General features: G+C 45.5%; 1 protein-coding gene across 2 annotated transcripts in view; it reads right to left on the bottom strand.

Annotated features, from left to right (window-relative positions):
• Aff1 (AF4/FMR2 family member 1) overlaps nt 1–18,671 on the bottom strand; it is a 215,678-nt gene extending 197,007 nt beyond the window's left edge. For both annotated transcript variants that reach the window (XM_042668359.1, XM_042668360.1), the window contains exons 1-2: nt 18,459–18,671; nt 2,225–2,311 (exon numbers count right to left, since the gene is read on the bottom strand). In XM_042668359.1, coding sequence (XP_042524293.1) covers nt 2,225–2,274 — 50 coding nt within the window. In that variant the 5' untranslated portion in view covers nt 2,275–2,311; nt 18,459–18,671. The remainder of the gene's footprint in view (nt 1–2,224; nt 2,312–18,458) is intronic.
• Nucleotides 18,672–25,121: the final 6,450 nt, after the last annotated feature.

Raw genomic sequence — 25,121 nt, 5'->3', positions numbered from 1 at the left:
TTTAAGTACCATCAAAAGCAGAACCCACAAAGGCCACGACATTTAACTATACAAACATTTTAAATGTATGTATAACGGAACCCTTTGAACAAATCTTAAAAATGAGCACAGTCTTCTCCCCAGGCTCTACAAGGATATGATTTCCTGCAGCCCGGGTGACTTAATGTCCTGTGGTCAGGGAGAAGAATGTGCTAAGTTTAACAACCCCTCCAGCATCACCTGAAAATAATTTTCTAAATGACCCCAAAACAGAAGGAAGTGGGAAATATCCAGAAGGTTCCAGCATCATTTATTGCCCAATAAGTACCACTGAATAACTATGTGTCTCAATGGCTTATAAACATCCCCCAAACCTCTCCTTGGGGGACAAAGATTTATGTAGGGTTTGTTTTGACACAGGCTGAATGCATACATTTCTCAGCATCTTAGACACAGAATTACAACATTGACCTATTCTAAAGTTTCCCCTCCCCCACTTTTTTTAGTGCTGGTCCTAGGGTTTGAACTCTTGAGCTCAGGGCTTGGGCACTGTTCTTGAGCTTTTTAATTAAGGCTAGTGGAGCCATAGCTCCACTTCTGACTAGTTCACAGACTGTCCTGCCCAAGCTGGCTTCAAACTGCAATCCTCAAATCTCAGCTTCCTGAGTAGCTAAGACAATAATCATGAGCCCCTGGCACCTGGCCATAACAACCACATTTTAAATAAAGACACTCAGAGATTGTTAGATTGGGGGGTGGGGGGCCAGGCCTGGTAGTATATGTCTGTAATCTCAGCACTTAGGAGGATGAAGCAGAAAGATCTCAAGTTGGAGGCCAACCTTGGCTATTAAAAGCCTGCCTCAAAAAATCAAACAAAAAAAAAGAAGGGTTGGGGTTGGAGGCAGAGCTCAACTGGTAGAGTGCTAGCCACTGAGCAAAATCAACAGGTACTAAGTTTGAGTCCTGGTCTCAGACCTAAAGAGAAAAAGAAGAAGGAGGAGGAAGAGGAGGAGGAGGAAGAGCAGGAGGAGGAAGAAGAGAAAAAAGAGGGATGGGGAGAATGTTAGAGGGTAAAAAATACTCAAACACATTGCACTTATGAATGAAGATAGCAAAATGAAAATCACTGAAAGATGTTAAATATTAGGGATAGGGAGGATGTGAAAAACTAGAGTGAGGGAAGGATCCACATGCTTGAAATACTGTACATGCATATGCAAAAGACAACGATGATAACCCTGTACATAATTACCATACACACACACACACACACACACAGTGTGTGTGAGGCTTAAACTCTGATCCTGGGCACTGTCCCTGAGCTCTCCAGTTCGAGGCAAGCCCTCTACCACTTGAGCCACAGTGCTACTTCCGGTTTTCTGGTAGTTTGTTGAAGATGAGTTTTACGTACTTTCCTGGCCCAGCTGGCTTTGAATTGTGATCCTCAGACCTCAACTTCCTTAGTAGCTAGGATTACAGGCATGAGCCACCAGCACTGGCAATTACTTTTTTTTTTGTTTTGTTTAAGGAATTACAGGAAAGTAAAACACGTCCTGTTAGGGGAATGGGTACTGGTAGAAGGAGAGAGGTTAAACTAGGTGTGGAGGAAAGTGAATGTGCAAAATGTTTTCTTTATGTACAAGTGTGAAATTAAACAATTTGGCTTATGAAGACTGGTTTAGGAGCTGGGAAGATGACTCAGTGGTAGAGTGTTTGATTCCTGAGCACTGCATAAGCAGAAAACGCTGGAAGTAGGGCTGTGGTTCAAGTGGTAGAGCACTAGCCTTGAGCTGAAGAGCTGAGGGACAGTGCCCAGGCCCAGAGTTCAAGCCCCAGGTCTGGGAGGGGGGGAGGGAGGAAGAGAGAGAGAGTGAGAGAGTGAGAGAGAGAGAGAGAGAGAAAGAGAGAGAGAGATGGGGAGGGGGAGGAAGAAGGAAGAGGAGGAGGAGGAGGAGGACAACTAAGACGACGATTACAATGACAAAGATGACAAGAAACAACAAGAAGCCAGTCTAATAGGTTTCTTTCCTTCCTCTCCTATCCTTGTCCCCTCAAACTGGTATTTGAAACAGGGTCTTGCATTTGCTACCCAGACCCTCTATCACTTGATCCATGCTCCAGTCCAAACAATGAAAATTTCAAGTATTTTCCTGCACCAAAGAGTTCTAAATTTGCAAAAATGAAAAGGTACAAATATTATTGAAGAGTTAATTGTAAAATTAAATATTCTGGATTTCACACTCACCTGTTGCTGCTGCTGCTGCTGCTACTGCTGATTCTCTCAGCAAAAGCCATCGCTGCCCAGTCAGAGCAAAGAGTCAGGTCTGCACATCTGGAAGAGAAATGGTAGCCTATGAGCATCAGCCCCTGAATGAAGGTGTAGGTCCACATGGCCTGTAGGAAACTTTCTTGATAATGGAATTCACAGCTCTCACTTCAATTAGAAAACTGTTTTTGCCAGGTAGCAGTGGCTCATGCCACTCAGGAGGCTGATAGAGGAGAATCATAGTTTGAAGCCAGCCTGGGCAGAAAAGTCAGTGAGCCTTACATCTTCAATTAATCACCAAAGCCAGGCGCAGGTGGCTCATGCCTATAATCCTAGCTACTCAGGAGGCTGAGATCTGAAGATCATGGTTCAAAGCCAGCCTGGGCAGGAAAGCCTGTGAACCTTTTTTTTTTTTTTTGTCTGTCATAGGGCCTGAACTCTGGGCCTGGGCGCTGTCCCTCAGCTCTTCAGCTCAAGGCTAGGCGTTGAGCTTCAGCCCCACTTCTGGCTTTTTCTGCTTATGTGGTGTTGAAGAATCAAACCCAGGACCTTATGCATGAAAGGAAAGCACTCTACCATTGAGCCACCTTCCCAGCCCCGTGAAACTCTTATCTCCAATAAACCATTCAGAAAACTGGACATGGCACTGTGGCTCAAGTGGTAGAGTGCTAGCCCCCACCTCAGGCCCAGCCCAGCAGCATATATATATATATATAAATTCTTTACCAAATCTCAAGATACACCATACAAACTGACAAGTGTATATCAAAGACCAGCTCAATTGTGTGTGTGTGTGTGTGTGTATGCCAGTTCTAGAGCTTGAATTTGGGACCTGGGCACTGTCTCTGAACATTTGTTTGCTCAAGACTAGCACTCTACTACTTGAGCCACAGCTCCACCTCCAGCTTTTTGGAAGTTTACTGGAGATAAAATTTATTGGAGTCTCACAGAAATTCCTGCCCAGGCTGGCTTTGAACTGCAACCCTCAGATCTCATGTGGCTGAGTAGCTAGGATTACAAATAAGAGCCACCAGTGCCTAGCAGTAGTTCAAATGTTTAGGCTACTGCTCAAAGACACTTCAGGCAAAAATAAGCATGGGTCTATTATGTGGGGATGAAAGGAAATAACATTTCCCTAGCGTCTACTTTGTGTAAAGCATTGTGTCAAGCCCTTTGAAAAATGATATTTCAAGTAAATATTATGATAAACTTTCAAGGTAAATACTAACGCCCCATTTTGTTAATAAGAGACTTAGTTCTAAGTAATTTTCCCAGGGTCATAGGTTAACTCAGCATCCTCAACAGAAGTAACAAGAGGAAACCAGACCCTGGTGGCTCAAGCCTGTAATCCTACTTACTCAGTAGGCTGAGATCTGAAGCCACCTGAGGCAAGAAAGTCTGTGAAATTCATCTCTTAACCACCAAAAAGCTGGAAGAGGATCTATGTCTCAAGTGGTAGAGCACCAACCTTGAGTGAAAAAACTAAATGACAGCACTCAGGCCCTAAATTCAAGCTTCAGTACTATAACACAAAGGAGAAACAAAGAAAAAAATAGAAAAAGTCATAGCATTGAGCATATAAGAAAACAGTTAATTTTCACACGAGAATTCAATGCTTTAAAAAAAAATAAAGAGGGCTGGGAAGGTGGCTCAGTGGTAGAGCGCTTGCCTTGCATGCCTGAGGCCCTGGGTTCGATTCCTCAGCACCACAATTAACCTCCAAATTAAACTCCAATTAACCTCCAAAAAGCCAGAAGTGGAGCTGTGATGAGAGAGGGGGAGGGGAAAGGGAAAGGGAAAGGGAAAGGGAAAAGGAAAGGGAAAGGGAGAGGGAGAGGGAGAGGGAGGGGGAGAGGGAGAGGGAGAGGGAGGGGGAGGGGGAGAGGGAGAGGAAGAAAGACCAGTGCAGGAGCTGACCTTGATTTAAAAAAAAAAAAAAAGCCAAAATATAAGTCCAAGTAGCAATCTTAATATTTTAGCTCCAGGGCTGGAATAAAGCTTAGTGGTAGAGTGCTTGCCTTGCATGCATGAGGCCCTCAGTTCGATTCCTCAGCACCACATAGGCAGAAAAAGCCGGAAGTGGCACTGTGGCTCAAGTGGTAGAGCTGAAGAGCTGAGGGACAGCGCCCAGGCCCAGAGTTCAGGTCCCACGAATAACATACATACATATATATTTTTTTTTCCAATGATAAAACCCCACCAAAGAAATCCCTCACTTAATTCTAAATAAACAAACAACAAAAAAAAGGTTAGTCTTCTTTTAAAACAACTGGTTTTTGAGAAAAGTTTGTTCTGCAACCTAGGCAGATGGCGTTGGTGTATACTATTTTGTGCCTATCTAGAAACAACTCTGAGCAATACTATCAACAGCTGTTTCCTTTTCCCTCTAGTGTCTCTTTGTAAATTGCCCTCACTTATGCTAACTTGCTTGACATAGTTTCTATTTTGTTCTGCAAACATTTCTGAAGGCAAAGGTATGTTGCCAAATTATCCACACAGATTTATCAAACTATTTGAGACAGATGGCAACACTACATGAAAAAACTGTATCCATTTTAAATTGCCTTCTGAGATTAAGAGGTTAATGGTTACAGTTTCTCCTACAGCTGAAACATTGAACTTCCAAAGTTGTATCACTGCTGATAATATCTTTCATGTCCCTCTCAGGAAATTTAAATTGTCTGCTTGTTAGCTACAATGTTGCCATCCTGGTAGACCTACTGTTATCTCCTCTCCCAGAGATGCAACACTGCTGGGGGAGGGGGGGGGAGGAGGAGGGGGGAAGAGAGAGAGAGAAAGCTAAATTTATACTAGCAGAGCTCTTAAGATTTTTCAGGGTCACACCTCTTCATCTTCCTCAGCTTTGCTCACCTGGTCTTTTACTTTTCACCTTATTAATTACTTACTTTCTCTCCTCTATCTCCCTCAGTGTTCTGTTATGTGTGGGCTGGTATTGGGGGTTTGAACTCAAGGCCTTGATACTGTCCCCTTTCTTTTGCTCAAGGTTGGTGCTCTACCACTTGAACCACAGCTCCACTTGCAGCTCTTGGTGGTTGATTGGTCTCACACACTTGCCCATCCAGGCTGGCTTCAAATCATAATCCTAGCTGCTCAGACTCCAAGTGTGAGCTATTGGCATGCTCTTTCTGACATAAATTAAGTGGCCAATGAAACAATAGTGTATTTGTGTTGGTGTTCTTCTACCTAAAGCAGTAAAAACATTTAAAGTAGTCATTGCAGTCCCCCTTCCAACCACCCCCACCCACCCCATCTGATGCTCCAAAAAAGTAGAGTGCACTGGGCGCCGGTGGCTCACGCCTGTAATCCTAGCTACTCAGGAGGCTGAGATCTGAGGATCTCGGTTCAAATCCAGCCTGGGCAGGAAAGTCCATGAGACTCTTATCTCCAATAAACCACTAGAAAACCAGAAGTGGTGCTGTGACTCAAGAGGCAGAACGATTGCCTTGAGCTGAAGAGTGCATGGACAGCGCCCAGGCCCAGAGTTCAAGCCCCATGACCGACCCCCCCTACCCCCCCAAAAAAAGAAAATAGAGTGCTTGCCTTGCATGCATGAGGCACTGGGTTCAATTCCTCAACACCACATAAGCAGAAAAAAAGCCGGAAGTGTCACTGTGGCTCAAGTGGTAGAGCACTAGCCTTGAGCTAAAGAGCTGAAGGACAGCGCCCAGGCCCAGAGTTCAGGCCCCACAAGCTGCCTGCAGCCCAACAGAGTTCCCAGGGCTCCTTGAAAAGAGAAAACTGTCCAAAAGGCACGGTAGGAAAACAAATCTGAAAGAGTGGTCCTGAGTTGTCTTCACTGACTTACAGAACCAGCAAGCCAGTGTTGCCGGTGCCTGGCAAGAATTTTATTTTTATGATTGTTTATACACATGATAGACCCAGCTGGGCACCAGTGGCTCACATCTGTAATCCTAGCTACTCAGGAGGCTGAAACCTGAGGATCACAGTTCAAGGCCAGCCTCGGCAGGAAAGTCTGTGAGACACTTTTTTTTTTTTTTGGATTGATGGTGGGGCTTGAACTCTGGGTTTGGGCTATGTCCTTGCGCTCTTCAGCTCAAGGTGAGTGCTCTACTGCTTGAGCCACAGCACCACTTCTGGTGATTTATTGGTGATAAGAGTCTCACGGATTTTCCTGCCCGGGCTGGCTTTGAACCGCGATCCTCAGATCTCAGCCTCCTGAGTAGCTAGGGTGACAGGCATGAGCCACCGGCACCGGGCTATGAGACTCTTATCTCTAATAAACCACTCAAAAAACCAGAAGTGGTGCTGTAGCTCAAGTGGTAAAGCACTAGCCTTGACCTGAAGAGCTGAGGGACAGAGTTCAGACCCAGAGTTCAAGCCCCATGACCAACAACAACAACAACAACAAAAATCAAATTAAAAAGAGACCAACACAATCTAGACTAACACAAACCTAGTAGCTTCTCTGAAAGAGAAGAGATTTGGGTGACAAGGCCAAAGCAGGTGATGTGAAAGGACATTTTCACTTATTTTGCTGCATGATATAAATTCTTTATTATTAATCAGAGTTTTATTTATTTTCTTTAAATATGGGGACACAGGGGGCTGGGAAGGTGGCTCAGTGGTAGAGCACTTGCCTTGCATGCATGAGGCCCTGGGTTAGATTGCTCAGCACCACATAAGCAAAAAGAAAAAGAAGCCGGAAGTGGCGTTATGGCTCAAGTGGTAGAGTGCTAGCCTTGAGCTGAAGAACTGAGGGACAGTGCCCAGGCCCAGAGTTCAGGCCCCACAACCGGACACCCCCCCAAAATAAATAAATAAATAAATAAATAAAAACAGAGGGCTGGGAATGTGGTTTAGTGGTAGAGTGCTTGCCTAGCATGCATGAAGCCTTGGGTTCAATTCCTCAGTACCACATACACAGAAAAGGCTGGAAGTGCTGCTGTGGCTCAAGTAGTGGAAAACTAATCTGAGCACAGAGAGCCCAAGAGAGCCCAAGCCCCAGGACCTTCAAAAGAAAAAAAAATGAGGGCAGAAGTGCACTGGGTCCATAAAAACTGAAATCAAAAGCCAAGCCAGTGGCTCACGCCTGTAATCCTAGGTACTCAAGAGGCTGAGAGCTGAAGATTGGAATTCAAAGCCAGCCCAAGCACAAATAGTCCATGAGACACTTATCTCCAATTCATCACTTTTAAAAAAGCCCAAAGTAGGGGTGTGTCCCATGTGATAGAGTGCTAGATTTGAGAGAGAGGTTGTGTGTGTGTGTGTGTGTGTGTGTGTGTGTGTGTGTGTGTGTGTGTGTGTGTGTGTGAGTGTGTGTCAGTCATGAGGCTTGAACTCTGGGCCTGGGAGCTGTCCCTCAGATCTTCAGCTCAAGGCAAGTATTCTATCACTTGAGCCACAACTCCACTTCCGTTTTCTGGTGGTTTATTGGAGATAAGAGTTTCACAGACTTTCCTGCCCTGGCTGGCTTTGAACCAGTCATCAGATCTCAGCCTCCTGAGTAGCTAGGATTACAGGCGTGAGCCACTGGTGCCCTGTGAGAGTTTTTGTGTTGTCTTGTGTTGTTTTGAAGCCCAGTACAGTGTCCAGGCTCTGAGTTTAAGCCCCAGGAGAAGGAAAGGATAGGAAAAGGAAAATGGGGCGGGGGGGGGGGGGGGGGGGGGGGGGGGGAAGGAAGGGGAAGGGGACAGAAAGGAAAGAAAGGAAAAGGAAAAAAAGAAAAAAATATTGTGCATCTCTAAGCTCTCAGCTATCTTATCAGTATATGGACCTTCATAGGGTGATTGTTGGCTTATGTAAAATTATGCAAAATTTCAGCACAATGACTGTCCAATGTGAGCACTCAACCAATGGTTAGCTATTGTTGAAGGTGTTTGGTTTGTTTTTTTCCCAGGCAAATCACATGCACAGACTTCACACTCCACAGCTTTTGAACTGGATTAATAACCAAACTAGGTAAGTCTCAAAGTCCCATGATCCTTACCTAATTTTCAAAGGAAAGAACGAGAAAGGGAGGCCAGAGGACTCTAGGGTTGATCAGTTCCTGGCTATCTCTATTTCCTCTTTACCCACAGATAACTTGCAGACAAATTAACAGTCTCCTGGTGACATACAATGTGTCAGAATGAGTCATGAACCATGCACTATTAGACTGATTCTCCAGAATTTTACCCCAGTCCAGAATCTCCCAGAACTCCAATCTGTCTTGACCATTCAGTTTTTCTAGCTTCCCATACCATAGGGACCTCACAAACACAGAAATCCAAAATAGAACACAAAATCCCTAAATACTTTATCACTACAAACACTTGCTCAATGGGGTCCTGGTGCTTACACCAGACCCCTACACTATGATAACATCTCTCCCTCTCTCTCTCTCATTTGGCTTTCAGCTCAAGGATACATTCTCAGAGAGGAATTCACTGATTCCTAAAGCTAGTATTAACCCACAACCACTCCTCCAAACCCACTCACTCTCTCCTTTCTATGTATTCCAGTCTATGGTCTAGTAGTTATCTGGCTCCAAGTAACAACTGCTTAAATTAATAGAAATTTATGCTTCTCCTATAACAAATCCAGAACAGGGTAGCTCCCAATAATACTTTCAGCCTCTATCTATCTATCTATCTATCTATCTATCTATCTATCTATCTATCTATCTATCTATCTAGATATTTATTTGTGTGTGTGTGTACACCAGTACTAAGTCTTGAATTAGGGCTTCACACTCTGGCTTTATTTACCCAAAGCTGGTACTCTACCACTTCAGCCACACCTTCACTTCCAGTTTTTGGGGGGTTTGTTTTATTTTATTTTTGCCAGTTCTGGGGTTTGTACTCAGGTCCTGAACACTGTCCCTGAGCTTCTTTTGCTCAAGCCTAGCATGCTAACACTTGAGCCACAGTGCCACTTCTGGCTTTTTTGGTTTATATGGTACAGAGGAATCGAACCCAGAGCTTTGTGCATGCTAGGCAAACACTCTACCACTAAGCCACATTCCCAGCCTCCACTTCCAGACTTTTTTGTGGTTAACTGACGAGTCTTACAGACTTTCCTGCCTGGGCTGGCACTTGACTATAATACTCAGATCTCAGGTTTTTGAGTGGCTAGGATTACAGATGTGAGCCACTGGTGCCTGGTCTTTCTACTCTGCCATGATGGCTTTATACTTGTCATCTTGAGGCACAAAAACATTGCTGCCTTACCAGACATCTCTTTAACACTCAAGGCAAAGAAGAGAATGGAAGCCACAGCAGTTGTTTAGAGGTGAAGTGACATTTCCACTAGACAAGATCAGTCATGTGACTTAGTGTAACCATAGGGAAGCTAGGGATCATGATAGAGTATATGAATCTTGGTTGGAAATCTGATTATCTTATCCTCATGGGCTGGTAAAATATCATACAATGCATTATCCTCCATTTTATCCACAATTTTTTTTGGGGGGGGGGGTCCAGTCATGGGGTCTGAACTCGGCCTGGGCGCTGTCCCTCAGCTCTTCAGCTCAAGGCTAGCACTCTACCACTTGAGCCACAGCGCCACTTCCAGCTTTTTTCTTTTTGCTTATGTGGTGCTGAGGAATCGAACCCAGGGCCTCAGGCATGCAAGGCAAGCGCTCTACCACTGAGCCACCTTCCTAGCCTTATCCTCTGTTTTAGAATTGGGACCCATTAAGAGAAGATACTTGGAACAAATTCAAAGTTAGTATATTTAGTCAAAAGAGGGTAATTAAGCCGGGTAGCTCATACCTGTAATCATAGCTATTCAGGAGGCTAGGATCTGAGGATTGAGGTTCAAAACCAGCCCAGGCAGAAAAGTCTGTGAGACTCTTTTCTCCAATTAACCACCAGAATAGTGGAAGTGGTGGTGTGGCCTAAGTGGTAGAGCACTTGCCTTGAGCTGAAGAGCTTGGGGACAGTGCCCAGGCTCAGAGTTCAAGCCCTATGACTGACAATTTAAAAAAAAAAAAAAAGGAAAGATTGAAACCTATAGGCTGAGGGTGCAGCACCGGTGCCTGCCTATCTAGCACAGACACCAAGTCTAATTTGCCAAGAAAAAAGAAAAAAAAAAAGATTCAAACCAGTCCAGCTCAGAAACCATGCTATTAAATTCTGCTACACTGCAGTGGTGCTAAAGTATGCTTCTAGAAATAGCCACAGCAACAGCACCTAAGAACACTACAATGCAAATTCTTGGGCCCTGCCTCAGACCTCCTGAACCAGAAAGTCTGCTGGGTGGGAACATCTGCCTTCCAGCAAATACAGCTGTCCACTTCTAGCCTGCCAACCATTGTTCCACTGCAGGTATTTAGCTACCTACCTGTACAATTCAAAGACATGGCAGTTATACTGGGATGTGTTTTTGGAATTTTATAAGCTGGTCTGGTGCTGATGGCCCATGCCTGTAATCCTAGCCACTCAGGATGCTGAGTTTTGAGGATAACTGTTCAAAGCCAGCCCAGGCAGAAAAGTCCATGAGACTCTTGTGTCCAATGAATCACCAAAAAACCAGAAGTGGCCCTGAGGCTCAAAGTGGTACAACACTAACTAGCCTTGAGCAAAAAAAAGCTCAGAGATTGCTGCTCCCAGGCCCTGGGTTCAAGTCCCACAACTGACAACAACAATAAAGAAATTCCATGAGATCTATTGTTATAGACTGTGTAACTTCCCTAAAGTAAAGGAAGCCAGGTGCCAGTTTCTCATACTTATCATCCTAGATACTAAGGAAGTTGAGATATGAGAACTGAGATTCTCAGCCAGCCCTAGCAAGAAAGTCCCTGAGACTCTGTAATAAAAAGCTGGAAGTGAAGCTGTGATGCCAGTCTGGGGTGAAAAAGTTAAGAGCACAAGACCCTGTGTTCAAGCCCCAGTACCCTCACCAAAAAAAAAAAAAAGCAAAGTAAGGAAGCCAGCTTCTAAAGCCCTGTCTTAATTTCTAGAAAGGTAAAGGATCTTCAGTGCAAATAACCACAGCTATCTGTGAAATAAGTCTGCTTTTAGAGGCACAAATATATGTCCAGAAGGCTAAATGGGAAAAAAAAAAAAAAAAAAAAAACCAGCTTTTTAAAAAAATTCCCATACTGATCATAAAGAATTACTTAGCCAAGGAGAAACACTATTTATATTTTAGAGTCAAGCTGTAATTCTTGAAAAACAGGAAACCACATATCAACAGAGCCAACACAGTGTACCACAGTAGAAAGGGCACCAGGCTTTGAGTCAGAGTCAAGTCACTTCACTCCAACTCAGTTTCCTAATGTTGAAATGGAAAATGAGCTCCAACTTCAGAATTACAATTAGGCTTAAACGGTAAGTCATGGAAAAGCCTTTCGTAAACACCAATATGTTTGGGAATTGGAAATTTTACCTGCACAGCAGGGCCCTAACTCTCTCGATCATGCTGTCATCAGGATTTCTCCTATGCTTAGATTACTGGCTGGCACGTGGAGGATAAGTCTCATGAAGTGTCAGAAATGAATCCAAGATATTTTACCAATAACACAATTGTTTCCTTCAGGCTCCATTTGTTAGAATAATCTGTCTTTTAATAGGAAAAAGTCACTCTAACAAGAAAGCCTTAGTCATGTTCAAAATGGGCCAGATAATTTAGGAGAATCAGCTGACCCCACCCCCATGGGAATACTCCTAAAAGAGTTCTATCGACTAAAGAGTTCTGTCTCAAAACTAAGACAGAAGGGCCTACTAACAGCCTTGATAGCCTTAGCACCTCAGGGTGTCACGTCTGCACCAATGGGTTGTATACATACAGACAACTAATCATAATTAAAGATGTAGATCTACAAAGAATCACATATTTTATATATTTACTTCCCTACTGAAATTATATAACCTATTTTAATAATATCTGAGATCCAAGTCACCTGTGTATAAAAATGGAGATGATCAAGCCACTGATTATTTGGGAATTTATAATTTAATAAAGCAAAATATAATTTATTCACAAACTTTACATATTTAAGGTAAATGCAGTTCCTTAATTTATACTCTCTCCAACACACTTTCTCAATTTCCTGAAAATTAGTTTTACCAGTCTAGAGACCTGAAATAGGGGAACTTTGGGCTTCGGGCTTCAACGGACAGCAATGAGTTCAGTCCACTGACAGCTTTCAAAGTTGGGCTTTACTGGAAGGTGTGGCTTAAGAAGTAGAGTATCAGCCTTGAGAGAAAAAGCTAAGCAAGATACTGAGGCTCTGAGTTCAAGCTCCAGTACCTGTACGTATACACACACATAAAGTCAGGCTTTAGCAGTAAGGACATTCCAGCTATATTTACATATCCTGAGATAGTTGGGGTTTTGCATCCCACCCAAAGAGTACATATAAGTTAGTTTCGCCCTTTAAAAAGTGAAGGCCTGGACTGGGAAGGTGGCTCAGTGGTAGAGCGCTTGCCTTGCATGCATGAGGCCCTGGGTTGGATTCCTCAGCACCACATAAGCAAAAAGAAAAAAGCCCGAAGTGGCGCTGTGGCTCAAGTGGTAGAGCGCTAGCCTTGAGCTGAAGAGCTGAGGGACAGTGCCCAGGCCCAGAGTTCAGGCCCCACGACTAGACCCCCCCCCCCAAAAAAAAAGTGAGGGCCTGTGGCCATTTCAGGATTTGGGATTTTAATATTCAACAAACATAAGGAATTATGCAAACTTGTTTGCTAAAAGGCCAGAGCATAAAACTTCTACTTGCTTTTCATAAAAATACTAAAAAGCCGGGTGTTGTAATCTTAGCTACACAAGAGACTGAGATCTGAGGATCATGGTTCAAAGCCAGCCTGGGCAGGAAAGTCCCTGAGACTCTTCATTCTAATTAACTACCAGAAAACCAGAAGTAGTGCTGTGGCTCAAAGTGGTAGAGCACTAACCTTGAGCAAATTAGTTCAGGGACAGCACCCAGGTCCTAAGTTCAAGCCCCAAGAACAGCAACAACAAAAATGTAAAACAAATTTTATTTTCAAAAGCTTAATTTTGCCGGGTGCCAGTGGCTCACCCCTGTAATGCTAGCTGCACAGGAAGCTGAGATCTGAGGATCAAGGTGCAAAGTCAGCCCAAGCAGGAAAGTCTGTGAGACTCTTATCTCCAATAAACCACCAGAAAACCGGAAGTGGCACTGTGTCTCAAGTGGTAGAGTGCTCGCCTTGAGCTGAAGAGTTGAGGGACAGCACCCACGTCCAGAGTTCAAGCCCCATGACTGACCCCCCCCCCCCCCAAAAAAGCTTAATTTTAAATTAGATGGGTGTGGCCCAGTCCTGTAATTCCAGTATTCAAGAGTCTGAGGCTGGAGGATTCTGAGTTTTAGCCAGCCTGGGTTAAATAGCAAGACCCTGTCTCAAAACCAAACAATTGTAAGCTGGCATGGAGGCACATGCATGGAATCCAGCCCTTGGGAGGGAGGTGGAGCAGGAGGATGGAAAGGCCATCTTTCAGCTGCATACATAGACCCTGACTCAAACAAAAACCTTTTTTATTCATTTATCTTTCCAACTTCAAAGCAATAAGTAACTTTAACTGAGCCACAGTGATAAGAAAGTGCTGTCTGATAAGACTGCAACTCACATGTATATCTTAATATTTTACAAATTTAATTCAAAACCCAATTATGTAAGTATCTTAATCAGAAAAACAAACTGTTACCTCAACCTGTTCTTTACAAATGTCAGTTTAAACCAAATAGGAAGCAAGAGAGACAGCCAATTGTCTGATTATCCCTCAGCAGGATCTAGTAGCCCAGAAAAAATGACAGAAAAGAAAAGGCCAAGTGTTGGTGGCTCACACCAGAAATTCTAGCTATTCAGGAGGCTGAGATCTGAGGGTTGCAGTTCAAAGCCAGCCAGGGCAGAAAAGTCCCTGAGACTCCAATAAACTACTCAGAAAAAGTCTAAACTGTCACTGTGGCTCAATCAGTAGAGAGCTAGCCTTGAGCACAAAGAGGCTCATGGACAGCACCCAGGCCCTGAGTTCAAGCCCCAGGACCCACAAGAAAAAGGAGGAGGAGGAGGAGGAGGAGGAGGAGGAGGAGGAGGAGGAGGAGGAGGAGGAGGAGGAGGAGGAAGGAGGAGGAGGAGGAGGAGGAAGAGGAGGAGGAGGAGGAGGAGGAGGAGGAGGAGGAGGAGGAGGAGGAGGAAGAAGAGGAAGGAGAGGAAGGAGAGGAAGGAGGAGGAGAAGAAGGAGAAGGAGAAGGAGAAGAAGAAGAAGAAGGAGAAGAAGAAGGAGAAGAAGAAGGAGAAGAAGAAGAAGGGGGGGCGGGAAGGAAGGGGGAGGAGGGGGAGGGGGAAGAGAAAATGCATGTATGTTCTGCATACTGTGGCTGACAGTAATATTTAAAGTATCTTCTGCTTGCCAGGCACACCTGTAATCCTAGCTACTCAGGAGGCTGAGATCTGAAGATCACAGTATCACAGTTCAAAGCCAGCCTGGGCATGAAATTTCGTGAGACTTTTTTTTTTTTTGCCAGTCCTGGGGCTAGTCCAGGGCCTGGGCACTGTCCCTGAACTTCTATTCCTCAAGACTAGCACTCTACCACTTGAGCCACAGCACCACTTCGAGCTTTTTCTGTTTATGTGGTACTAAGGAATGGAACTCAGGGCTTCATGCATGCTAGGCAAGCACTCTATCACTAAGCCACATTCCCAGCCCCTTGAGACTCTTATCTCCAATAACCACCAGAAAACCAGAAGTGTCAACTGTGGCTCAAGTGGTAGAGTGCTCATCTTGAGCTGAAGAGCTCAGGGACAGTGCCCAAGCCCAGAGTTCAAGCCCCACAACTGATCAAAAAACAAACAAAAAAACCTATCATGGGGCTGGGAAGGTGGCTCAGTGGTAGAGCGCTTGCCTTGCATGCATGAGGCCCTGGATTCGATTCCTCAGCACCACATAAGCAAAAAGAAAAAAGCCAGAAGTGGCGCTGTGGCTCAAGTGGTAGAGCGCTAGCCTTGAGCTGAAGAGCTGGGGGACAGCGCCCAGGCCCAGAGTTCAGGCCCCACGACCAGACCAAAAACAAAAAAACAAACAAACAAACAAAAAAAACCTATTATATGCTTCCTTCTGCATTATATTCAAATATTGGGGTGATATTCATATCCTAATATTCTAATATTGGGATTATATTTACACATGATTTGTCAAAATTATATTTTTGCACAGGAAAAGAGATAAGTAAATAATAGATGCCAAATGATTGTTTCTATAGTGAATAACACACATTAATGTGTAACAGTTCATTTTCGTCCTGCCAAGTAGAAAGCAAAGAATTCACAGCCACATACCTGCAAGTCCACATACACACCTCACAACTCTCCATATTCCTTTTTTTTTTTTTTGGTTGTTTGTGGGGCTTGAACTCTGGGCTTGGGCGCTATCCCTCAGCTCTTCAGCTCAAGGTGAGCTCTCTACCACTTGAGCCACAGCACCACTTACAGTTTTCTAGTGGTTCAATGGAGATAAGAGTCTCACGAAGTTTCCTGCCCGGGCTGGCTTTGAACCGCAATCCTGAGATCACAGCCTCCTGAGTAGCTAGAGTACAGGAATGAGCCACCAACGCCTGGCTTCCATATTCTATTTCAAAAATGAAACCAATCCCCAATATTTAAAGTCCCACTTTTCAATCCTTCTTTGTCTCAAATCTGCCCAAAATCCTTTCCATGAATCCTGTTCTCCTTAAAAATAGCTGAATATGGGGCTGGGAAGGTGGCTCAGTGGTACAGCGTTTGCCTTGCATGCATAAGGCCCTGGGTTCAATTCCTCAGCACCACATAAGCAAAAAGAAAAAAGCCGGAAGTGGCGCTGTGGCTCAAGTGGTAGAGTGCTAGCCTTGAGCTGAAGAGCTGAGGGACAGCGCCCAGGCCCTGAGTTCAGGCCCCACAACTGGACCAAAAAAAAAAAAAAAAGCTGAATATGCTGGGTACCAGTTGCTCATGCTGTAATCCTAGCTACTCAGGAGGCTGAGTTTTGAGGATCCTGGTTCAAAGCCAGCTGGGGCAGGAAAGTCCATGAGACTCTTAATCTCCAATTAACCACCTGAAGACAGGAAGTGGCTGTGGCTCGGTGGTAGAGCATTAGTCTTGAACAGAAAAAGCTCTCAGAGGGAAGGTGGCTCAGTCGTAGAGCGCTTGCCTTGCATGCCTGAGGCCCTGGGTTCCATTCCTCAGCACCACATAAGCAAAAAGAAAAAAGCTGGAAGTGGCACTGTGGCTCAAGTGGTAGAGCGCTATACTTGAGCTGAAGCACTGAGGGACAGCACCCAGGCCCAGAGTTCAAGTCCCACGACCGGACCAAAAAAAAAAAAACCAGCTCACAGACAGGGCTGGGAAGGTGGTTTGGTGGTAGAGTGCTTGCTAGCATGTATGAAGCCCAGGGTTTGATTCCTCAGTATCACATACACAGAAAAAGCCAGAAGTGGCCATGTGGCTCGTGGTAGAGTGCTATCTTCTAGCAAAGAGAAGCTCAGAGACAGTGTCCAGGACCTGAGTTCAAGCCCCACAGCCACTCAAAAAATAAAATAAATAAAATAAAAAAGCTAAATTCAAACAAATTTCTTTAGTCTTAATTATTACTTACCCATCCTCGAGTTTTTTCTCTCCTAGTCTCCCTGGAATCATTTTCCTCCAATTCTTCCCAACCCTCTTCTACACATAAGTTGTCTCCAAACACAAAACTGGCAAAGAGACACCTTTAAATTAAATCAGGCAGGTCACCCAGAAATTTCAATTCTCCTGTGAATCCATTCCTAGAATATCCAACTCAAGGCACCTTTTCCACTAAAGAGGAAAGGCAATGTACGGAAATGCATTAGACAGAGGAAGTAAACATTGAAAGGGGACCTGCCTAGGTATTATTCTTAAGCCCAAGAGAACTCAGTTCCAGAGTGCATTGGTGTTTTTCTTTTCCATGTGTCTGTTCCCACGAGTGACTCCTCCTCAGAGCTCCAAGAGATAACTCACTGTCCTCCACCTTCTATGCATTCTACATGACCTCTCGCCTTGACATAGTTCTTGCACTAGCAAAATCCACAAACCTCTTCGTCTGATGTGCCTGCGCCTCCTTTTATTGAGCTCAAAATTCTCACTCTGCAACTGGTCCAGGGAACACTGGGTTTTCGCCTTAACTTATGGTTGCTCACTGAAGGTTTAACTCTGGTTCTACAGTGGTATGGCATACCCCCTTTCCTTCCCCGCCCCCCCCCCCCCCCCACGACAGTGCACCTTCGGGATTAAAACTGACCCACCACATCCTTAAAAGAAAGTAAAACAAGGCAAAATCAATCATCCAAGGCCGCAAGGGATTTTACCCCCGGACAGTCAGATCCGTCTTCAACTTCCAAAGCCAAGGGTCTCCGGAGGGTGGTTTGCATAACAATATAGGGGGGAGGGGAGAGGGAAGAAACCTAAGCAGGAAACCGCTCGAAGGTCCCTCCCGACTTCATTAAAGGAACTCCCGGTACACGACGGGTAGCCTCGGTTCAGACACCACCACGGTTCCCCGCTCTCGCTCTAACTCGCGGGGCTCGGGCCCTCGCACTGTCGGAGGAGGGGTCCGATGGCAAGGAGCAGTTATGTGAACAATCGAGAGGAATGAACCAGTCACCCTATTCCTAAGACGTCCCCGCTTCCCGCAGCAAGTCTCCCGGAGACGCACCCCGATGTTCCCTCTCGCCCTCCATGGGGTGCGGACCACCGACAAACGCCCCCCCCCTCTCGCCCACAGTGAGGTGGGATTCAGGCCGCTCCACTGATCGGAGGGCGCGGGGGGGGGGGGGGGGGGGGAGGGGCTGGGAGCGGACGAGCCCGCAGCCGGGCTTCTGACTCCTCCAGAAACTTCTGGGACTCCTATTACGCAACTCAAGAGACCAGGTTTCCAACAACGGGACATCTTTTCCGCAAGACGCGGGGCGCGAGGGCAGAGGCTCGACCTGCCAGGACCGGGTGAGGGCAGAGGCGTCTCTTCCTACGTCCCCATCCCGCGTCCCGATTTTCGGGGCTCTACCTGCCCAGGGTTTTGCACGGAGCGGCGGCGCTCGCGCCGCGTCCCCTTGGCCCGTTCTCCCCGAAGGTTCCCACCGGAAAAAGTGGAAAGGCCAGCAGCGACTTGAGTCAGCGCGCCGGGAAGCGGGCACCGAGGCGGGGAGGGCTTCGGAGAAATCCCCGGCGGCGGCGGCGGCGCCCCGGGACGGGCGGACCCCAGCCGGAGTCGGGGACGGGATGGGGGCGCGCGGGGCCCCTCCGCTTACCTTCCAGCCCCTCGGTCCTGCAATCCCAAATCGTGCGCCTTCGTCACCTCCCCTGACCTGTTGCGGTGCCGGCAGTGCGGGGGAACGTGCCTCCACCCCCTCCCAGGGGTTCGGCAGGGCAGCTCCGGACTCGGGAGGGCGCAGGCGATGGCCGAGGGCGCGAGGATCGCGCGGACCGGGCGCTCCTAACCCGTTCGCTCCTTCGCCAGCGCGGTGCGCCGCCAGCCGCCCCAACTCCGCAGGGAGGCCTAAGCCACGCCCTCCGCCGGAGGGCACGCCCCCGGCAGGGCCACGCCCCTCGCCCCCCACCCCCGGAGGCTCCAGAGAAATGAACCAGTCCCCGGACTCACTGCCGGGCCTCGGTGCCCAGCTCCGCCCCGGCCCACGCCCTCCAGCTGGCAGCACCCAAAAGCTCTGGGAGGATCGCGGCCCCGGCTCTGGGTGGAACTCTGCAGTGGCCGCGCCGACCGCGTGGGTGACCCTGCCCCGGGCTGCAGTGGGGCACGAGAACCCTTCGGCTTCACTGCGAGCTGAAACTCCGGGTCAAGTTGTGACTGAAAGTGTCAAGGAGGTTTTTTTTTCTCCCGTGCAACCGAAACAGATTCTGGGCCCTTTGGAAGGAGATAATAACTAACATCTGGGGAGCATTTTACAGCTTAAAGAGGCTTTCCACGCACAGTCCCGTTTTATCTTCACAACAACCTTGTAAAACAGCTAAATTGTTGCCATTTCCCAAATAATGAAACTGGGTTCAATGTCTCAGAGAAACCGAGCCCCCAGCCTCCGAACCCCTGGAAACTCAAATGGATCAGGGGGCGCTTTAGCAAATAGACCCAAAGAAGGGACAACTTATCTAGTTAAGCTCCTTCATGCTGCTACCTACTATGAACATACTAAGGAAAGTAATAAGCCATCTTCATTCTGCTCTCACCTTCCATCTGAAAGTGACGTAGAAAGATTGTTATCAAATGGCCTAGAAGGAAGCGCCTAGATGCACCATTATGATGTCTTAATGATTTTAACTGATGAAAAATGGATGAAAATCACTTTACTTAAATGTAATATATAATGCAAATTAACATAAGTATGAAAAAATGAATCCCAGCTTGTAGGGGTGTGGCTCAAGTGGTTGAGTGCCAGTGAACGTGCTAAGAGCAAGAAAACTCAAGTTCAAGTCCAGTACACATACACACACACACACACACACACACACACACAATCCATTCTGTCTCTTTCTCTCAGACCTAATACTGCTTTGCCCTTCATGAGTCCTTCATGGTCCACACAATAGCAAATCTGATAGGTATTTGCATTTCCAAATTAAACCTTTGACTTCTTTCTGATATTTCCTATAGATTGTTTTCCAAAATTTAACTGCTCTTCTCTCTACATATCTCTGTAAACGAGATTAATTTAAAGTTAAAATAATTAATAACCTCAATGAAACCTGATGGGTTTTTTTGTTTTTGTTTTTGTTTTGGTCGGCCGTGGGGCTTGAACTCTGGGCTTGGGCGCTGTCCCTCAGCTCTTCAGCTCAAGGTGAGCGCTCTACCACTTGAGCTACAGTGCCACTTCCGGTTTTCTGGTGGTTTATTGGAGATAGGAGTCTCACGGTCTCTCCTGCCCGGGCTGGCTTTGAACCTGGCTTCAGTCATGGGTCTTGAACTCAGGGCTTGCATGCTGACCCTGAACTTTTTTGCCCAAGGCTAGCACTTTGCCACTTGAGCTACAGCTCACTTTCAGCTTTTTGGTGTTTACTTGGAGATAAAAGTCTTAACAGACTTTCCTGTCTGGTCTGCCTTTGAACCGTGATCCTCAGATTTCAGAGTCTGGATTACAGGATTACAGGCAAACTGGCACCCAAGCCTAGGAAATTTTGTTGGTGGGGGTGGTGAGGGTAAGGTGTTGCTTTTTGTTTGTTTCTTTTGTTTTGGTGTGTGTGTTGCTGGGGATGGACTCCAGGGCTTGCCCTACCAAGAGCTACGCCTCCGCCTCCATATCTAATAGTTTTGGGGTTTTTGTTTTGTTTTGCTTTTTTTTTTTTTTTTGCCAGTCCTGGGGCTTGAACTCAGGGCCTGGGCACACTACCAGAGTACCACTTCTGGCTTTTTCCGAGGAATTTAACTCAGGGCTTCATGTATGCTAGGCAAGCACTTTACCACTAAACCACATTCCCAGCACCTCTGATCATATCTTTAGGAGAAAATATTGGAAGTGAGTGCCAGTGGCTCACATCTTTAATCCTAGCTACTCAGGAGGCTGAGATCTTCAAATCACAATTCAAAGCCATCCTGGGCAGGAAAATCTGTGAGACTCTTATCTCCAATTAACCACCAGAAAACCGGAAGTGGCACTGTGGAGCTGAAGAACTGAGGGACAGCACGGAAGCCTGGAGTTCAAGCCCCGCAACCAGCAAAAATAAAGAAAGAAAGAAAGAAAATAAAAGAAAAGATTGGAGATAGTCTCTGAGCAAAATGGACCAGGTGTCACCTGTGGTAGCTGTGAAGTTCTTACAAGTTTCCAACAGGCTGATATCTATTCTCATCAATGACAAATACTTTAACCTTTTTTCTATACAGCTAATACACTTCACTGTAAAAGATAGAAAAAGAAAATGAGGTTGACAGTGGAACTTTTGTAATTTTATTTTCCTGCCATTAGAGTTGAAAATGATACCTCTTTGGTTCAGGAAAGCAATTCATTCCATGTACATGACTTTTCTTAAGGCAATGTACCAAGAAACAGGACAAATCAATGACAAAGTCAGAACTCCTCTCCACTATGAGGCAGAAATCAACAAATAAATGAGTATTTCCAAAGCACACTTCTATCAATTTGTTTCCTGAATGGTGACTGGTTGTAATAAATACTTTAATCAAAATTAATTTTATCCTACTAAAAAGAAGAGATTATAAAGACAAGGAAACAAAGGACCTCTTCTTAATTTGTCTTATTTTTTAGATGACTCTATAATCTTTACCTCATCTATAGTGTATACACATGCACAACTGAGGGAAGCTGGGAGGAGGGCACAGAATCAATGGAAAGTAGGTGAAAAACTGACCAAAACAAAAACAAAAAACAAGGCCCTGAGTTCAAGCCCCAGTACCCACATACAAAGATAAAGCCAAACAGCCACATTTGAGATTTCTTTTGTTGTTTTTCTGTGCAGGCACTGGAGCTTGAATTCAGGATCTCTTGCTCTTGCTCAGATTTTTGTTTGCTTAATGCTGACACTTTACCATTTAATCAATGCCTCCACTTCTGGCTTTTTTGTTGGCTCATCACAGATAAGAGTCTCCCTAATTTGTCTGCCCAGATTGGCTGTGAATCATGATCCTCAGTTCTCAGCCTCCCAAGTAGCTACGATTACATGTAGCTACGATACTTGTGATTGACAAAGGTTTCTTTTCCCACATTGTACTATCTAAATGTTTAATATGTAGACCTTATTTATATATTTACTTACTAGGGATGGAACTCAAGATCTAGAACTTCTAGGCAAGTGCTCTACCACAGAGATATATCCCTAGCCCTCTGTGTGTGTGTGTGTGTGTGTGTGTGTGTGTGTGTCAGTTCTGGGGCTGGAACTCAGAACCTAGGGCTCTGTCCCTGAGCATTTTTGCTCAAGGCTAGTGTTCTACCACTTGAGCCACAACTCCACTTCTGGCTTTTTGATGGTTAATTGGACAGAAAAGTCTCATGGATTTTCCTGTCTGCATTGATGTTAAACCATAATCCTCAAATCTCAGCCTCCAGAGTAACTAGGATTACAGGCTTGGGCCATCAACACCCAACATTATTTTTGTTTTCAAATTCCTGACATAAACAAAAGAAAGGTAATTATGTGCTGGGTGCCAATAATTATGTAGTAGAGCTGCTGATGTTTAACTTCATTAACATTTTCCTGCAACTTTACCTAGTAGCTGGGCTCACAGGCATGAACCACCACACCAGCCTTCTCTTTCTTAATCTTGACAGCATAACCATATACATTTCTGATTATATTTCTTTTAAAGCAAATCATGAATCTAAGATCAGTGACTTATTAGAAACAATTGAAAAAGTAAAACTAAAAATCTTTCCTTTTTAATACTGCAGTGGTTCTTTTGGCTAGGTTTTCACTTGAGGCTTTTGGGATGTTTCCTGATCACAATTTTCACCTATGATTTCATTAAAATTTAAAAACAAACAAGACAAACCCCTGGGACTCAAAGAAGCTTATAAGCTGTATCCCCAGAACACCAGAGTAATCCAAGGGGAAGAGAAGATGACACCAAGATGCAGACAGGTAGGGATGCACTTCACAACACAACATAGATATTTGTCTGCTTGGCTGATGAAGTGCTCTGCCTCACCCCAGGCAGCAAGGACTGGAGACCCGCGGTAGATTATGTTGTTCCAAAAAGGCTGAGTGTGTTCCAAAGAGGTACAAAGTTATTCCCCCAAATGTGAACAGATCTTTAATCAAATTGTAAGAGTAGAATATGTTTGGGGGGAGGGGGAAACATTAGGAAGTTGAAGCAAAAGGATTTCAAGTTCAAGACCATCCTGGACTACACAGTAATTTTGAGGCAAGGAGGAAAGTGAAAGTGAAAGTGAATGTGAACACGAAGGGAAGGAAAGGGAGAAGAAGGGAGGAGGAGGGGGAGGGAGATCTGAGGGGGCGTAGAAGAGGGAAGGGAGGGGAAGGGGAGGAGGGGGAGAAGAATGGGGGAAGGGAGGGAAGGAGAGATCAGAGAAGGAAGAAGAGGGAAAGGAGGGCAGAAGCAAGGAGGGGGAGAGAGGATAGGAAAAGGAAAGGGGAAAGAAGGAAGGTAGCATAGATGAAAAGGACATGCTAGTATTGAAGAAAAGGAAAAAGAAAAAGAAAGCAAAAAAGAAACGAAGAAACGTCACTTCAAGGGAAAGGAGCAGTGATGGAGGAGGAGGAGGAGGAGGAGGAGAGGCTGGGGATATAGCTGAGTGGCAAAGCACTATTTAATCTGCAAGAAACTCTGGGTTGGCCTGGGAATGTGCCTTAGTGGTACAGTGCATGCATGAAGCCCTGGATTTGATTCCTCAGTAGCAGCAGCTCTGGGTTCCATCTTCACACACACACACACACACACACACACACACACACACACACACACACACACACACGAGTGAGAGTGAGAGTGAGAGAAGGAAGAGGAGGAGAAGAAAACAGAAACAGAACTGATGGCCAGGAGTCCTACATTTGTGGGGCACTGTGGTCTCTGTCACAACTATACTTGGTATTATGACACTAAAGCAGTCATAGACAATACATAAAGCATAAAAGTAGCTTGCTTGCTTTCCTCCTCCACCTCCTCCTCCTCCTCCTTACTCCTCCTCTTTCTCCTCTCCCTCCTCCTCTTCCCTCTCCTTCCCCCTTTCCTTCCTTTAGGGTGACAGTATGGAGTCTACCACTTGAGCCACACCTCCTCTTCCAGCTTTATTGGTAACTAATCGAAAATGAGTCTCGCAGACTTTCTTGCCTGAGCTAACTTTGAACCTCAGTCCTCAGAGGTCAGCTTCCTGAAGTAGCTAGGATTACAGTTGTGAGCCACCAGTGCCTGGCTGAAGACAACCATTTCTACAAAATGCTATTTATTTGCAGAGCCAGATGGCAGGTTGTAGTTTGCTATTTTCTTCTCTAGAACTTTACAACCGAACAGACAAAAAACCAGCAGACAAAAAAACCGTGCCAAGCTATGGAATTTTCCTTCCATTCTCCATGCACTGTGTAGGAAAGCCCTTTGATCTTGTTGAGCTTTAGAAAGATTGCTGTGACTGCACCTGAGATGGTGAGGCTGCAGTCCTGATTCCTGCAGGCATGGAAGAAATGTATAGAAATCCAAGTATGGGGCTGGGAAGGTGGCTTAGTGCTTGCCTAGCATTTTGAAGCCCTGGGTTCAATTCCTCAGTACCACATGAACAGAAAAAGCCCAAAGTGACACTGTGGCAAAAGAAGCTCAGGGACAGTGCCCAGGCCCTGAGTTCCAGCCCCAGGACTGGCATAAATAAATAAATAAATAAATAAAATCAGTGCCTGCATTTTCTACTACTTGGTAGAAGACATGGTTTCTTGGGAGCGGACATCTCTTTCTCTAACAAGTATAAGTTTTATATTGATGGTGACCTTTTTTTTTTTTTTTGCCGGTCTTGGGGCCTGAACTCTGGGCCTGGGCGCTGTCCCTCAGCTCTTCAGCTCAAGGCTAGCACTCTACTACTTGAGCCACAGTGCCACTTCCGGCTTTTTTTCTTTTTGCTTATGTGGTGCTGAGGAATCGAACCCAGGGCCTCATGCATGCAAGGCAAGCGCTCTACCACTGAGCCACCTTCCCAGCCTTGAGATGGTGACTTTTTTATTCATTGTTTCACTCTCCTCCCCAACCTTTATGCCCCAGGCCTCCTCTTTCCTCTCTCTAATCTGTCTTCTACTAGGGAGGAGGGAGGGACCCTTCTTTAGTAGGATTTTCTGGGTCTGTAATATATTTGTAATTGCAAGAGAATTCAACTCCTCATTCTAGACTCAAAAATTTTCAGATTATTTCCTAAATTAATGCCTTTGGCTTCACTATATTCTTCTTTCTTTTCTCTCTCTCTCTCTCTCTCTTTCCTTCCCTTCCTTCCTTCTTTTTTTCCTTCCTTCCTTCT

Source organism: Dipodomys spectabilis, unplaced genomic scaffold (assembly GCF_019054845.1).
Source record: "Dipodomys spectabilis isolate Male_0828 unplaced genomic scaffold, ASM1905484v1 ptg000436l, whole genome shotgun sequence".
Lineage (NCBI taxonomy): Eukaryota > Metazoa > Chordata > Mammalia > Rodentia > Heteromyidae > Dipodomys > Dipodomys spectabilis.
This window is presented reverse-complemented; position numbering and strand designations above follow the sequence as displayed.